The 18,007-nt window shown below is 38.3% G+C and overlaps 1 protein-coding gene across 9 annotated transcripts in view; it reads left to right on the forward strand.

Moving 5' to 3' along the window:
- The window catches only part of LOC109427452 (protein real-time), a 54,845-nt gene extending 48,004 nt beyond the window's left edge, over positions 1-6,841 (forward strand). For 8 of the 9 annotated variants that reach the window (XM_029852616.2, XM_029852615.2, XM_029852611.2 and 5 more), the window contains exons 5-10: positions 446-704; positions 790-911; positions 1,219-1,293; positions 3,709-3,967; positions 4,037-4,137; positions 4,437-6,841. In XM_029852616.2, the coding sequence (XP_029708476.1) occupies positions 446-704; positions 790-911; positions 1,219-1,293; positions 3,709-3,967; positions 4,037-4,137; positions 4,437-4,613 (993 nt within the window). In that variant the 3' untranslated portion in view covers positions 4,614-6,841. The remainder of the gene's footprint in view (positions 1-445; positions 705-789; positions 912-1,218; positions 1,294-3,708; positions 3,968-4,036; positions 4,138-4,436) is intronic. The other variant, XM_019703023.3, reaches the window with a different exon arrangement.
- Positions 6,842-18,007: the final 11,166 nt, after the last annotated feature.

The following is an 18,007-nucleotide window of genomic DNA, read 5'->3' on the forward strand; positions in this document are numbered from 1 at the left end:
ACCTAATTATACACATAAAGAATTGACTGTCAAACGATAAACTGCAACGATCGACGCGCCACCATCTTTCGAATAGTGGTGGGTGTAGGTACCTTTTTCGCGGTGTTGTTTACGGTGAAGCAACACCGCGAAAAGGGTACCTGTGCTCTCCAACATTCGAAAAATGGGGGCGCGTCGATCGTTCTACGCTAGCGATTTTGCGGTAGAGTGATGACGTTTGGAGGCGAATAGTTTTCACTCCAGCAATCACTATCATTCAGTCAGTAAATATATAGGCAAACGGCAGCTATCGCAACCTTCTGCTTCCGGCTTTTTGTTTGCATAGGATAGGTACCTATTGAGACTGATTGAATTGCACACAACGTGCATGCTTAGCACGAACGATACAAGCACAGAATAGCAATTTGTGATTAGCGTACGTATTCTATTACTACCATAATTCCAGACGTTGCACATTTGCGAAGAAGGCTTGAAGCTGATGAAAGAGGCAACCAAGCTGTTTGGTAAGCCCATATGGAATTGGTGTCTACTGGTGGATCTGGACGGACTTTCGATGCGCCATCTGTGGCGACCCGGCGTGAAAGCACTGCTACGGATTATCGAAACCGTCGAGAAAAACTATCCGGAAACCATGGGTCGAGTGTTGATCGTGAGGGCACCACGTGTCTTCCCGGTACTGTGGACGATCGTTAGTGCGTTCATTGGTGAGTTTATCGGGTTTACTTTCGATGTAGCTTAAGCCAATTTCAATTGAAGTAAACTACTATGAATCAACATTTTTTTTTTCAGATGAAAATACTCGGTCGAAATTTTTGTTCTTCGGAGGCCCTGATTGCTTACACATTGAAGACGGATTGGAACATTATATTCCCACGGAAAAGATTCCCAGCTTTTTGGGAGGCTCCTGCATTGTAAGTATAAGGATCTATGCTCTTCTATTTTGTACCGATTTCTTTATGTATATTATCTTTTTTCTTTCAATGTAACGATCTCGCATAATTCTATAATTCTATTTTCTTTTGATCTTTTCTTTGACTATCGTTACTAAACAACGTCCTCCGATTTCTTGTTTGTAACTAACTACCCTTCCTTTCCCGTTTCCCGTGTCTCACATGTATACAATACTTTGTGTCTACTACTTCTACTACTCTACAACAATCTGTATGTTCGTTGCGAACTTATACGGTGCGCGCGTACTTTGCGCTTGTTCACGTGCAGCCAAGCATTTCGACAGTGGGGGAAGCGGTACCATCTAAATTGTACACACGGTGCTTTCTGAGCGCGTGTCATTGTGTAAGAAATTTTCCTCTATTGATCACATTTTTTCCTCGACCTTTGTTGTTATCTTTCACTCGTACGTTCACGCATCTGCAAGCGAAAAATGTTGATCACCAAGTTCACAAATATGCAACACTTTTCTACCATCCCAGTAGGAGAAAATATCAGGTTTAAATGGGAAAACGTCATCACTAGATAGTTTTTGGTATTCAGGTAATATTATGGCTATTAAATTATTTAGGGTGAAGCAACTTACTTATTTTCAATTATGAACACCCCTGGTGTCGTCGTGAAAAATCGCCATCCACGCCAATCCGTTAATTTATTATTGGTTATAAAAGTACGTTGAAAATAATGGCTAGCCATAGGGTTAACTCCAAAATGCTTAAAAGTCAAATAGGACTGATATGCGAGTGGGGCAGTGCAGTTGCCCGCTATAGTTTTGCCTATTGCCAGATCGAATTTTTGACACCTTATGTTGGCTTATCCGTCTGTTTGCAGAATGCGTTTTCGCAACTGCATAGATGCGTGGATTGTGGCCGATACAATTTAACTTTCCAACTCCACACTACTCCCTTTTTGAGTAGCATCGTTAATGGAGCACAGCGTTGGAAATCCAGCTGTAAGGCCACCATGCACGAAACATACCACGGGCCTGCGGTACCTGTCGATTACGATCTGCAGCAGCTGCTGTTGAGTGTTCTCCACTGGAACATACCAAGTTTCACTGCACTGGCAAATACAGCACAGATTTCATGTTTTGATTGGAATATTTGTATATGCGTCATTTTTGGTGCCTTTTAAGTAGTACAATATTGGAAGCTTCCATTATTCTCCAAAGGAATTATCAACCACGCAGTCGAGAGCACTGTCGGGAACGTGTAAAGGATCGATTGGATCCGTGAGGAGTGCAGGGCAGTTTAGGAGAAGGATATCACGGCGTGGACGGTAATGGTGCCACTTGGAAGAAGCGAAGTGCGAAGAAATGGAACTAGGTACCGTTCTCAAAAGTTCTTTACTCGACGTATCCTGCAATGGCTTTGTTCAGCGAGCCGAAATTTACAGGGAAGTGAAAGATGCCATCTACCAGCTCAAAAGCAACAAAGCAGCTAATTAGGATGGTATTGCAGCAGAACTCAACAAGATAGGTCCAAAAAAGTTGACCAATTTGTCTGCACCGCTTAGTAGCCAAGATCTGCAAAACCAAACAGCTACCGAAGGGATGAAAAGAAGGAGTACTCTGTCCCGTCTACAAGCAAGACGACAAATGTGATCACTACGTGCCATCCTGAATGCTACAGTGCTTTCCCAGATCATCTTCCGTTGCCGTACACAAATTACGTTACGCCCTGAGGGGGGAGGGGGGGTTTGCACAACGTGACGACCCTTACAAAAAATATTGAGGACCCATACAAAAAGTGTGACATAGGGGGGAGAAGGGGTTGAAAAAGGTCGATTTTTGCGTGACGTAATTTGTGTATCACCCCAAAGCTGAAGAAAAACATGGACAGGAACGGCTTTTTCTAGAAGCTCACCAGACTGATCAAGACAATGATGGACGGTGTAAAAACTGTGTTAAAGTTTGAGATGAGTTGTCTGGTTTATTAAAATCTCTACAGGGACTTCAGAAACCAATCAATATCTTTGAATCTGACATTCAACGTTGCCCTGGAAGGTGTAAGGCACAGACCGACCTCAATAGCCGAGTCGTGAATTTCACGAAATCCGACCACTTTGTCTGCTTTGCGGATGATTATTGAGTGACAGCTGACCGTCAAATGGCTTATATAAAGATGATTTCTTTCACAATATGTGGTTTTAATTAATAATTTACTCGCTGTTTCCAAGATAATTTTATTTAAAAGTGATTATTCAAAACTATTGTACAGCAATCCGTAATAGCCATAATATTACTGTACCATTTCAGTCATCTGTATTATTCATTGTGAAGTGTACAAAATTGTTATTGGAAAACTCGACGACATACGATGATTATCAAACTTTCCATCTTACACAATTTTGCAACATACCTACCGCATTCTAGCCACTGCTTGTTCCATTCATAAATGCATAAAACCGCTCACTCCATGCAGATAAACGTAATGTATGGCCATTCCCTGGTAAACTGCTAATCTGCTAATATCAAAGCATCTCCAACATATGACCATTTCCAATCAATAACAGCATTCGTGCAATCTGATCACAGTTAATCCTCATTATTCATTGCCTTTTACATAGCAGACATTTTATCCGAGTTGCGTTTCACCTGGGCTAGTTAAATAACACGATAGTCTGCAAAATCCACATTAAATTTGCTTAACCAACGCTTAATTTTCTCCTTGTAAATTAACACTTCAGTATTAGTTATTTGGTATGGGACAACTTTTCTTCTTCCGAATGCGCTACAATGAAGTCCCCGTTAAATTTTAGACTATGATCCACGAAGGTGGTCTCATACCCAAACATTTGTACAAATCGGAATCGGTGGAAGAGCACAACGGTGCGCCACACAGCCACGAACACCATGGTTTGTACAAATCAGTCGATCTGAAACCGGGTCAGATGTTCGAGCTGATTATCAAAAACACAGACCCCAAATCGGTATTGACCTGGGACATTGACGTGCTCAAAAATGACATCCTGTTTGCACTCTACCGCACTGACAAAGATCTGGAACAGAGTTTCAATGGTAAGATTTTGTGGTAAGCTCGGACTCAACTGTGTACACTGACTAATGGGAATCTTATGTTTCTTGTAGATTCGTTTTCATCCGTGTTTGACAATGCCGGCATGCAGGAAGGAGTTCACTATACCCGACTCGAAGAGAAGGTCAGGTGTAAACCGAAAGAAGGCGTTCAAGTGAGTACCGTAAATGGAGTTTACTTGTTTGATAGTTGCAAACGTATCTAGAATAGCGTGGACGAACATTGTAATCAATAATGTATTGGTATTGAAATACTCAATGAAAATTAAAGATATTTGTCATAAAAGCACTTTACTTAAGTTCGTTTAGCATAACAAAAATCCAAATGATCGTTATGCCTAACAGTGCTGCACCAAAAATGGAATATTCCCTTTACTAACACTTCCATACCAATTAAATTAAATAGGTACTAACTTTTGGTTCAGCTGCTCTAATGAGTTAAACACTATTTTAGGGTTCCCACGAAATGGCCACCGCCGGAACCTACGTCCTCCAGTGGATGTGTCCGCCATCGTGCGACGGCCCTGCTCAATTGATGTACTTTCACGAGATTCTCAGCTCCGCCAACTACAAGGGCTCAATGACTAGTCTGCAGTCGGGATTCTCCTCGAATAGTCTGCAATCTCGATGAGGCAAAACCGATGAGACTGATTTTACCCCGTGCGCCACTTCGGGGGATCATTAGCAAAATGGGCAGCTCCCATAATCATTCTCTCACAAGCCAGCACAGAATCTCTTTTTCGATGGTAGGAAAATGGCTACAAACATCCATTTCACACTGGTGACACGTGCAAAGTTGCATTTGAATTGACAATTTACTGCAATTTCAAAGGTTGTAACATAGAAACAAAATAAGCAAACAATCGAGAAACGAAGAATCTTTTAACGGTATGCTTAGAAATGCAGAACAGGCTAGTAACAAAATGTGCAGAGCGTAACATAACTAGACGAAAATTAACATCAATTATGTGAAAGTGCAGTTGGAAGTACTACTTAGGTGAAAAGTGATTAGCAAATTTATGTCCTCGTGACTTAGACATAAGACAATATCAGACAGCAAAGTGCAGAAATTATATGTAAACAAGCCATTGAAAAACAGTAGATTACAGTCTCACATTCTACCTTACCAAAAATACAGTATGCGAATCATTTTATACAGGAAAAGCTACTACGAGCAAATGTCACAATTTATTGATCTTGCACTTGAAGAATGGAAGGATAGATGTAATGAAATCATAACTTTCTATCCAGTTTTAGCAAACCCAAATCATAGTAGAAATTGTGTATACACAAAAACAGTACGAACACTACTCAGCTAATCAATGAACAGGCTATAAATCCAACAGATCAATGTGAACCTTTTACTACCTGTTCCCTAAGCAAACCCGCTGTACAAGAAGTAAATGTATGGCTTTGAGTGTAGAATCTAGAACCGCGCATCTCTACGTGAAGCATGAATCTCTATACCTCACATTCATCAACTTCATTGCCAAGCAGAATATACTTATGAGGCTTATAGCGATTACCGATCCACGTTTTTACACCTCCTGCAGCGTTTCCCGTGTTCTTTACAGTTTAAAACTCATTTTTGTACGAACACTACTTATTATGGTTATAGAGTTCTCATTTGTAAGGTACCACTTAGTATCACGGGTAGGTGAATAGTTGTAACTACAGTTATATAAAGTGTTAAAGTAAATCTCTGTGATAAATTTAATAAAATATTTTTGTTAAAGGAAACGGATTCGCAAAAGTCGACAGAACGTTTGAAACATCGCAAACAGTATACGCTCTTATTTTAACATCTCATTTTTTTTATTTTGCAGTGCATTTAAAAGTTACCCAAACAGCATGTTTAACAATGATTCAAGTGTTTTGAAACGCGAATAACTTTACTTGGGTTTAATCCTATTTTGAAATTTCAGCGAAGTAATCGGAATAAACCGATCCCATTCGACTTTTTTAGAAATTGAAAACCTCAAAATCTTGTTTTTTTTCTTTGCTTTAAGTTGTGCTTTGAGTTGCATCAATGTATATTGTATACCAATATATATTGTAAATGTTTTCACATAAATTGCTGTGCAGTTTAAATTTTGAAGCACTGCAAAATAGTATAACTTCTCTTTTAAGGTTCGTTTAAGGTAACAGACTTGAGTTCATTTTTTCCTACAACACATTTTTCGAAAAAAGTAACATGTACTTTTATCTAATGCATGTTATACCGATAAGTCCAGTCAATACAGCAAACAGATTCCAACCAATGAAATATACGTATAGACATTAGCAAAACCGTAGGATAAACTTCTTCACTGCAGAAGAAGCAAACAGATTATATCCACACATATATATTTTTGGAAAAACTCAGATACAAAACCCATACATAATCAACCGGTAGAAAGAGCGCAATCGTTTTCAAACCAAATCAACGTAAAGGCAACGTTAATGCAAGTTTTCTGTGTTTAGAAAGTTCAATCCGCATAACTATCTTCATCAACACACTCCCGGATGTAGGTACCACTCGTTTGATTCAATATTTTTTTACATTGAAATCTTTGAGATAGAAGATTACTACAAAAAAAAACTTCCCATCCAGGTTAAATGCCAGCAAAAAGAATCGTACTTCAGTGAGAGAATTGAAAATCTTTTTACCCTATTAGTAATGTTACTGCGAAAAATGCAAAATTTAAGTATAATCTGATGAAAAATAGTTTTATTGAGGCAAGAGTGCAACCAAAATTAAACAAAAAGATAAACTGATCCAAGATCAAAGAAATTATTAATGCAGAACATGTGGTGTGGTAGCCGACCGGGGAGAGCTCGTCAACATTAAATAAATTATTATATTTAACTGACAATGTCTTTTACGAGTTTTCATGCTGAGAGAAATTTCCTTAACAGTGAACATTTACCTAATTGGGTTTTCAAATGTTATACGTAAAGCACTTTTTTAAGTGAGATCAACGAGAGCGAAACCCTCGACACTCTTTGGTTTGGCGCTCAAAGATGACCTAGAAACACGGACGGGTAACGGACGAGAAGAATACTGCCAGAGGTCGGATGTTGGTATAGGCGACCCGGCAGGACAGAACCAATATATGGATGCAAGAGCAACCGAAAAACGAATCAACCACAAAAATAAAAGGGAGCATGTTCCCGTCTTATTCAACAATTATGATGGAAACTTGCAGACAGATAAAGCAATGGTGGCTGTCAGGAGGAGCAAGCTCTACGAGGCAGAGATGGAAACACTCCCATCGTGAATCAACTCGCGAGTGTAAAAGCAACGAACGGTTTACTCACGGTGCCGAGAGTAAGCCGTGTGTGAGTTTATTCGCACCCGCTTGCTTCACGAGTAGAAGCAAAACAAAAACAAAAACACTCATGAATTTTTATTCACGAAGAACAAGTGGAGATGCGGGAATTGCATTTTAGTACGATTTTAATAGCAAAACAGGAATTATCCATCAGATAGTAGTGTTTTGTGCTTTTTTGTTCCTGAAAAATTAATCTGTCGACCGTGTAAATTCGTTTTTTCACAAAATTGAAAAATGTTCAGAGCTGCTTCGCGAATCAATCACGAGTGCGACCAGCTTCGTTAGCTCGCGAGTGAAGGAAGTGCGAATATATTCTGGCTTTTGTTGTTCACGAGTAGGATAGCTTTGCGTTTGTGTCTACTCAGCTGCATTCCTCACTGTTTTCCATCACTGCTACGAGGTATTGTTGAACGGTTAAAATATAAGTGCATGCTAGACAGAATTCGAATCGATGACGACGGACATGCTGTGGACATGACGACGAAATCAAGACAGCCATTAGAGAGCTGAGTAACAACAAGGCTGCCGGGGGGGGAACTCCTGCGCCCGAGCTTCTCAAGCAGATGTAAATATCAACTCTTACGCATTATATTGAAGATATGGGAAGAGGCAGAACTGGCTGCTATTTAGTCTCATTTGCCCTCTATACTGGGCATCAAATGGAGTGCCACTTCTCAATTCAGCGTACAATATTTTGACCGGAATTCAGTTCAACAGGCTGGGCCGATTGAGTTTTGGACTGTAGGTACATCCTTGAGGTGCATCACACAGGTCAGTGAAGCTAGGTATAAACTGGTAGGTGAATATGGTGAAAATAAATTTGTACCTAGATGGAATAAAGGAGTCACTGAGCTGGTGCCGATATCCGTGTCTGGGATTGGAACGAATACCTCGCAGTGTTTTATTTGTGGTTTCAACAGGTTATGGACCCAGGGACGCCCAGATGTCAAGATGCGATCCGATGAGGTGTCAAGATGCGATGAGGCCGGGTGCCAATTGATAACCTGCGCTGGAACCAAGAGACAGAGGGTGCTGGCTAGTAGAATCTGCTTGCAGCCAGGAGGAGCTCGGTAGGCAGAAGGGGTACGGTTGCCAGCTGGAGCTCGGGACGTGTCGGATCTGAGTGTGTGATGAGTTGAGGAATCCAGCACTATGCAAGACCTCTTCACAAGTGCATAATTTCCAGGCCACATAAAAAGTGTGCACTGGTTAACCCGAGAGCGGTCGCGTCGCACCGTGTTCGAAATCGATGATTTTGCGATCAAAATTAAATAACTTTTTTTAGGTTGGTTCTAGAGGGTTGGCGTGTTCTACAAAGTTTTCCTGCATGTTAAAAGGCGTCTTCTGATGAAATGTAATTAATGATTAATCCCCCTAGAAGTGAAAAAATTTTTCAGGGGTTTGACGTCTTCAGCAAAGTTGTAGCTCATAATAAGAGAAAAAACTTCGTAGAACATGTCAAAGCTCCACCTCTTACGGTTTTCGAGATATGGAGCGTTTTGTGCGAAGTACCCCTAAAACTAGTTTTTTCAGTGTAGCTTTAACAGATAAAATCCTACAGTTTTGTAACCTTCTACAAACTTGTTCAGAACGTCAAAATACACATTTGCCCAGATGTCAAGATGCGATCCGATGAGGTGTCAAGATGCGATGAGGCCGGGTGCCAATTGATAACCTGCGCTGGAACCAAGAGACAGAGGGTGCTGGCTAGTAGAATCTGCTTGCAGCCAGGAGGAGCTCGGTAGGCAGAAGGGGTACGGTTGCCAGCTGGAGCTCGGGACGTGTCGGATCTGAGTGTGTGATGAGTTGAGGAATCCAGCACTATGCAAGACCTCTTCACAAGTGCATAATTTCCAGGCCACATAAAAAGTGTGCACTGGTTAACCCGAGAGCGGTCGCGTCGCACCGTGTTCGAAATCGATGATTTTGCGATCAAAATTAAATAACTTTTTTTAGGTTGGTTCTAGAGGGTTGGCGTGTTCTACAAAGTTTTCCTGCATGTTAAAAGGCGTCTTCTGATGAAATGTAATTAATGATTAATCCCCCTAGAAGTGAAAAAATTTTTCAGGGGTTTGACGTCTTCAGCAAAGTTGTAGCTCATAATAAGAGAAAAAACTTCGTAGAACATGTCAAAGCTCCACCTCTTACGGTTTTCGAGATATGGAGCGTTTTGTGCGAAGTACCCCTAAAACTAGTTTTTTCAGTGTAGCTTTAACAGATAAAATCCTACAGTTTTGTAACCTTCTACAAACTTGTTCAGAACGTCAAAATACACATTTCTTTCGAAGATGTCAAGTCATTATATCTTAAAACAAAAAAGTTATAGGCAAATTTATCATATTTTAAGGTGTACTTTCACCTTAAGTAACTATTTCCGGCGCAAAATGGCGCAGATGGCTCAGTCGGTAGGTGAAAGATTAGACTTTTTACTATCTCTTGAGGGTGGAAACCCTCGTGGGCAATAGTGGGAAAGGTGTTTTGAATACAAGGCAAAAACTTATTATTTTGCCTGTAATACAAGAAAAATAAATAAAAGTAATAATAATCAAGATGCCCGCAGTAATTTTTACTGCATTGCATAATTTCCGGAAATATTTTAAAACATTTTTGAGCATTGTGCTTACCAAACAGAATATTTTTTGATGATTTTGAATTCATATTGTTAACTATCAGATGGTCAGGTAATTTCTGATAAAAATACTTTAAAATTAACTGCTTGAAGTTTTTTTTCGAGGCAATATTCAAGTTATGTAGCGCTAGGAATAGGAGAGAGGAAATATTAAACAGTTCAAGATGTGCATCAAAACACAGAGTAGATTTTTTTCATGTATTAATATTTGTTGTTGATTGACTTTTCAACTTCGGACACAGTATCGGAAAATATCTGGAGAAGCTTTGATTCGCCCGATAGCAAATTAACAGCTTTTTGGGTAATTCACGAGTTCACTTTCAACTGGGGAGCAATTGAAATATATATTGCTCTGTTTTCATCAGAAAACCGTCGAAATGTGAATTGAGGAGTGCGAAATTACAACTATCTTAATAGTGTTTTTAAATATTGGAACATTTATTGATTTTTTAATTTTATACGAAAGAGCACCATTTTCTGAGCCACTATATTTTTTCAGATTTTTAGAACTTTATTTCGATACTTGAAATCAACTTCAAAGAGATTTTTCGATCAACTTTTGACAGCTGGGCAACTGCGACAAGGGGTGATTCGACAAATCGCTCTCATGCAAACTTGAAATGGATTTTTAAATAGGGTCCCGATCACTAAAATTAATGAAAATTTGAATTTCGGCTCAGTTTGGCATGCAGATTCAGAATATGGAAGTGTCTCAACATCGCTAAAGAAGCCAATTAGAAGGTATTTACTATTCTAACCATTATAGCCATTCAATTGTATGACTATTAGGTGGGTGGTCAATCGTTTGAGCATATGTTATCATAAGTTTGAAGAAATTCAAATACTTTTATTTAGAACTAGCTTTAGTTATAACTCTCGGATTATAACAATATTTTCTACTGATTTTTCAATTTTTACTGATAAAAACGCACTGTCTTCTGCACAAACTTTGTAGAGATTCTGCCAGAAGCAACACAGTGCATTAAAAATTACTGCGGGCATCATTTTTTTAATATATTTTTACAGTATTACAGGCAAAATAATACGTTTTTGCCTTGCATTTAAAACACCTTTCCCACTTTTGCCCACGAGAGTTTCCACCCTCAAGAGATAGCAAAAAGTCTAATCTTTCACCTACCGACTGAGACATCTGCGCCATTTTGCGCCGGAAATAGTTACTTAAGGTCAAAGTACACCTTAAAATATGATAAATTTGCCTATAACTTTTTTGTTTTAAGATATAATGACTTGACATCTTCGGAAGAAATGTGTATTTTGACGTTCTGAACAAGTTTGTAGAAGGTCACAAAACTATAGGATTTTACCTGTTAAAGCTACACTGAAAAAACTAGTTTTAGGGGTACTTCGCACAAAACGTTCCATATCTCGAAAACCGTAAGAGGTGGAGCTTTGACATGTTCTACGAAGTTTTTTCTCTTATTATGAGCTACGACTTTGTCGAAGACGTCAAACCTCTAAAAAATATTTTTGAAAAAATAATTTTTTTATCTCACTTCTAGGGGGATTAATCATTAATTACATTTCATCAGAAGACGCCTTTTAACATGCAGAAAAACTTTGTAGAACACGCCAAATCTCTAGAACCAACCTAAACAAAGTTATTTAATTTTGATCGCAAAATCATCGATTTCGAACACTGTGCGTCGTGTACTGAGTACACGCACCATAAAAAATGCACGCATGTGGTACACAGCGTGAGCGCGGCGTCGCTGCAGGTAGTCAAAGACGCGACTGCTCGAGGGTTAAAGGTTGGTTTGGAGTCTCCAGTTAGCCTAGTGGCTAAGGCTATGGATCGCCAATCCAGAGACGGCGGGTTCGATCCCCGTTCCGATCGGGAACATTTTCTCGACTCCCTGGGCATAATGTATCATTGTGTTTGCCTCACAATGTACAAATTCATGCAATGGCAGGCAAAGAAAGCCCTTCAACAAATAACTGTGGAAGTGCTCAAAGAACACAAAGTCGAAGAGAGGCAGGCCAAGTTCCAGTGGGAACGTAGAGTCATACAGAAGAAGAAGAAGTTAAAGGTTGCCTATTTGTTACGTAAGGCACTTCAGCCATTTCATGTAATGGCCCGTATGAATGAAAAGTAGTAATCCACAGTTTACTAAAATTTTGTAGTAAATACTACAATTTTGGTGCAAATGAATAAAAGTAAACAGAGCATTTACTACACTTCAAGTTTCGAACGCACTACTTTTGTAGAACATGCTAGCTGCTCTAAAATTGCCTGAAATTGTAAATTCTCGTAAAACTATGCCTTGTATTGCTTTTTTGAGTGGTTCCTGGTCTTTTTTGTATCCTTACATGTATGTATAAGGATTCAAAATATAATCAAATCTAAAAAAAATGTTTTGTGTGGGAAAATTTGGCCTTTTATTTTCAAAAAATCATATCTCAAAAACTAAAAAACATCTCTGATTTTTTGATTTGTTACGCCAAATTTCCTGAGTTTTCTGATAAAAATATAAAATCAGAGTACCCCTTTGGTCCCGAGACCATGAAAACGTAAAAAAACTAATATATTTGCATATTTCTTGCACAAAAACGCAATTTGGCCCATTCAACGTATTTTTCCTAAAAACTAGAATTCAATAGCTTTCAAACAAAAAAAAAAGTTTTAAATCGGTCAACTGGTTCAAAAGTTATGATTTTTTGAATACCATCATGTCGCCATTCACCGTGGGTCTAAGAAAATTTAAGGCGAATAAAGGCTGTCGTTTTACACCAATCTTATAAACATTGTTGGTACCGCTGTTAATTGCCTTCATTATTGGTTAGAATCTCTCGATTAACGGCTACGCAGTCTTGGGATTTGAAAAACGAGTTGTTTTATTCACCCGACGTTTCGACACGGGGATAGTGTCTACCTTAGGGGGAAAATAATTACTATCGTTAGACAAAACAATTGACAAAAAACGATAGTAATTATTTTTCCCCCTGAGGAAGACACTATCCCCGTGTCGAAACGTCGCGTGAATAAAACAACTCGTTTTTTAAATCCCAAGACTGCGTAGCCGTTAATCGAGAGAGTCAACCATACGTCAGTCGTATTCCAATAGCAATTTGTTAGGATTAAAGTAATAACCACAAAAGTAGAAATATTTTCACAAAAATTAATGATATAGTACATTTAGTAGAGGATGGGAAGGTCGCCTGATTCCGTGGTAGGTCACCATTAACCGTTGTAGTGGGAACCCATTAAGGTGGCCCACACTTATATGAAAAACAAAAAATTCGAAAAATGCCAAGTCTTACCTCCTAATCAGTTGTTTTGGACTCCCAGAAGCTACGTTCAAAATTTGAGCAAAATCCGTTGAGCCTAAGGGGGCGCTCAAAACGCTTGAAGTTTGTATGGGAAAACTAGGCCAAATGTGTGCAGAAATTTTGAGTTTTCGAATTTTGCCGCTAGGTGGCGCTCTCTCTCTTCTCTCTTCTTGGCGTAACGTCCTCATTGGGACAATGCCTGCTTCTCAGCTTAGTGTTCTATGAGCACTTCCACAGTTATTAACTGAGAGCTTCCTCTGCCAATGACCATTTTGCATGCGTATATCGTGTGGCAGGCACGAAGATACTCTATGCCCAAGGAAGTCAAGGAAATTTCCTTTACGAAAAGATCCTGGACCGACCGGGAATCGAACCCGTCACCCTCAGCATGGTCATGCTGAATACCCGTGCGTTTACCGCCTCGGCTATATGGGCCCTAGCCAAGGCCCTAGCGCTAGGTGGCGCTGTGTGCGTTCAATAATCAAACCCTTTGATATTTTTGTAGGTGACAATATGCTAAACAACTTTGTCGAGGACCGTAAAGTGATCCAAGGTGTGTGGAAAAAGTTATACCCTAAGTAAAGTGAGGATAAACTTAATTTTAGTTTTTCCAATACATATAAAGGATTAATATCAATAATGAAATCTCAACACTTTGCCTCACTTTGCCTAGGGTATAACTTTTTTCACAGCCATCGGATCACTTTGCGGTCTTCGACAAAGTTGTTTGGCATATACTCACCTACACTGAAAAAAGTTTTCACATTGTTTTCATCTGATTTTCACATGGACTGTTTTCATACGCGTGTCCATTGAATTTTATGGGAATATCACATAGATTTTGTGAAGTTATGTGATTTTCCAATAGAAGCTATGTGATTTCCTAATGTTTTCCATAGGCCGTATTAATTTCATGTGATATTTCCGAAGAAATTTTCATCGGAAAATCCAATGACAGTTATATACCCAAACTAATGGAAATTTTCCATTGGATATGTGATTTATTTTTTCAGTGTACAATAATACCAAAGGGTTTGATTATTGAACGCACGCAGCACCACCTAGCGGCAGAATTCGATAACTTAAAAATTCTGCATACATTTTGCCTAGTTTTCCCATACAAACTTCAAGCGTTTTGAGCGCCCCCTTAGGCTCAACCGATTTTGCTCAAATTTTGAACGTGGCTTCTGGGAGTCCAAAACAACTGATTTAGGAGGTAAGACTTGACATTTTTCGAAATTTTTGTTTTTCATATAAGTGTGGGCCACCCTAGTACCCATTCACCGTGTATCAGAGGATAACTTCTCTTTTGTTTGAAAATGATCAAAACCACCTATCAAAGTCAATTTTCGTCGTTTATATTCATTTTGAGTAATAACTTGCAAGAGAGGGGTAGGCGGGGCAATATGGACACCCGGGGCAGAATGGACACTCAATATTTTGAAATATGCGAACTTTTTTGAACTTTTAATGAATGCAGAATATAGTCCATTTATCTAAAACGTAGTTTCAGGAAAGAAACATTCGAAATTAAAATTATACTTGATTTTACACGAAAAAGTTGCGTCCTCCGTTTTTTTGTGCATGGAAATTATAATTTTCACACCATCTAAAATAAGATTTAGTGATTAATTTATTGCAGGTCGATTAAAACCTGATATTTCTAGAACACATGCAAGTAGTTTTGCTGTATCTACATGCTTAACATGTTTATATTTTCTTCATTATTATATCAAAAATCAAGTTTGGAAATATCTTCTGCTGCCGGAGCAAAATGGACACTCACCTTTTTGAAAGAAGCGGCAAGGGAAAAATATAACCTAAATCACAAACCAACCAACAGTGGAAAATAGTTGTTCTAGGCACAGCTGTACATGCCGACAAAAACGAAGCTTTATCCAAAACAGCCTAAATTTAAATTAACTGAACAAAAATGAACTACTTCGGCATATTATTCATCCATAATAGTTGTTTTGTAATGAAATGACTTTATAGGTGTAAATAATGTACGAAATTCGTAAAAGTCTCATCGTGTCCATATTGCCCCATGGGGGTGTCCATTCTGCCCCGTATGCTTGAAGACGGTCATGAAAAACTAACATTTTTCAAAACATTTTTTGAAGTGGATAAATCATTTTTCTTCGTGAGTTGTTATGCAATAGATGCTAAATAGACTTTAAAAGGATACATGTATCAAAAAAACTAAACTTTTTTGACATCTTGCCAGGTAAAGTTGGCAAAAACCTTAGGGTGTCCATATTGCCCCGCCTACCCCTATATTTAAAAAAAATGAATGTTAAAGAAGAAAATATAAACATGTTAAGCATGTAGATACAGCAAAACTACTTGCATGTGTTCTAGAAATATCAGGTTTTAATCGACCTGCAACAAATTAATCACTAAATCTTATTTTAGATGGTGTGAAAATTATTATTTCCATGCACAAAAAAACGGAGGACGCAAATTTTTCGTGTAAAATCAAGTATAATTTTAATTTCGAATGTTTCTTTCCTGAAACTAAGTTTTAGATAAACGGACTATATGCTGCATTCATTAAAAGTTCAAAAAAGTTCGAATATTTCAAAATATTGAGAGTGTCCATTCTGCCCCGGGTGTCCATATTGCCCCGCCTACCCCTATATGGGGCAACATGGGGCACGGTGAATGGAGACCATTGATTTTAAGGGTACCCATTTACCGTGCCCTTTTGTTTCAATTAATAAATAAGTGGAATCGTACTTTCTTGGTAAACTTGCTTCGACAATGCAAAATACATACCTGCTGTAGGCAAATTCCGGCGCACTTTTTCTTCGAAGAGAAGAAAATTTTCTTGCTGGTGGGCAATGGAAGAAAAATTCTTCTCTTCGGAGAAACTGTGCACCGGAATTCGGCCACTGATAGGTGAATTTAATTGCTCCTTGGTGAAATAATTTCGTAACTACATTTAGTTAATCACTTAAATCACGTAAGCGCAGTTTTTGTTTTTTTTTACTACGAATGCAGTGAACGAGCAAAATATTGCTTCATGTAAACACACTTTAGTGTCAAAATGGTACTGTAAAAAGTTTCTAACCTGCGTTTTGACATGGTAACAATTCATTAGTGTTGTATTGGTGAAATCAAAGTGAAATTGTCATACGATTCCATTGTACCTAATATGGAAATAATGAAAAAATATTCGAAGGCCCACGGTGAATGGCGACTTAACGGTATTTTAGTTTTTAAAGACCTTGATTTTTAGGACCATCCTTTCTGAAAATTGGTCACTCTAATGGTGAAATAAAAAAATACGGGTCTAATTAATTTCGAAGAACTACGAACCCACCAAGTTTCACGACAATCAGAGTTGCACTATATCGTTTTTGTATGGAATGGCTGCATAATGATGATGGCCATACGATGCGCGAGAGATTGAACGTTGTTTTCTGCATCTTAAATTGACTGTTGCTTAGGGTGGTAAAATTGCCCCGCTTTACCCTACAAGATAACAGTCCAATCGCAGTTTTTTTTTCGATAGCATTTTAGCAAGTAGGGATTTAATTATTTTTGCAATGATTGATCCCATCCCTGTTGACAAGCAGACGAGACAGAAGCAAAACATGAACCGATGACAGAGGGGCAAAGAACGACAGGAAGCAGACAGAATCTATAGCAAGCAGAGAATGAACGGACATACAAACCCAATTTTAATATAAGTGTATTTTGTTTTTATTTTATCTATAGTTATAAATCACATTTGAATGCAGTTTCATTTTCTCATTTCTTGTTTCATTTTTCTCTTATTTTTCTGATTTCAACTGTGTTGTTGCTATCCTTATATCAATTGAACAATGTTTTTTAACCACTTTCATTTATTTAGACTAAGAACGGTCGCCGGTCGTTCCTGGCTTATGGGGCTTTTTAGTTATAGTTGGTTACTGTTCCACAAACTGTTTTCTATTTCATTTTTCTTGGCTCTCGAACCAGATATAGATGTACAGTTTTCTGGTTTAGGTGAGTTAAACGCATGGAAGGAGCAATTTCTTTCCGGTAAAAAAGAAACGGGCGCTATTCTCGCTAGTTTATGCTGTTCAAAAACGTGTTCTAATATTTTCAGTAGAGATGGTTTGTTGTTTCCATACGTCTGATGATCTATTTTTACTTGCATTGCATTTGGTGGTTGGTGTGTTGTGTGTATATTTATAAAATGAATGCCTTATTTTTATACGCTGAGTTAGTCTTGTTCTACAATGACTGATTTTCCCTACTACAACTATAATGATGATGACTTTATTTTAGAGACTGGCGTATGAAAAAACTGCTTACTTTTTGTGATTTTCTCTTTTTTTGTGTGTGTGTTTATTTCGTTATATTGGATTCTGTTTTAATAACTCTAAGCAAAAATAGATGTCACACTGTACATGATAAAAACAGTTCCGTCGATCCTGTCGCTTCTAATCAATTGTGATTCTTTTTATTGAAAATTAAAAATGCTTTACACATCTGTCAATAGCGTTGCAAACAAAAGTTGCCGTCATGAATGAATTTGTAATTAAATAATTTTGTAACATTTAACTTTTACTTTTAGCGCTTCAAACAAGTATTGTATCCATTTGCATAACAATGAAAGTTTCTTCAGGTGAAAAAACGGCAGGACAACTAGTACATGGAACAATTCAAACAAATTGGAATCCAAAGTAACGAACCCTAATACGACCTCAATGGATGGCAGTACAAATATAAGCGATGAATAAAACAAACATGAGTAAATTTCCATAGCCGGACGTAACAAAAGGAGAATAAACGCAAAATCTC

This window comes from Aedes albopictus, chromosome 2 (assembly GCF_035046485.1).
Source record: "Aedes albopictus strain Foshan chromosome 2, AalbF5, whole genome shotgun sequence".
In the NCBI taxonomy this organism is placed as follows: domain Eukaryota; kingdom Metazoa; phylum Arthropoda; class Insecta; order Diptera; family Culicidae; genus Aedes; species Aedes albopictus.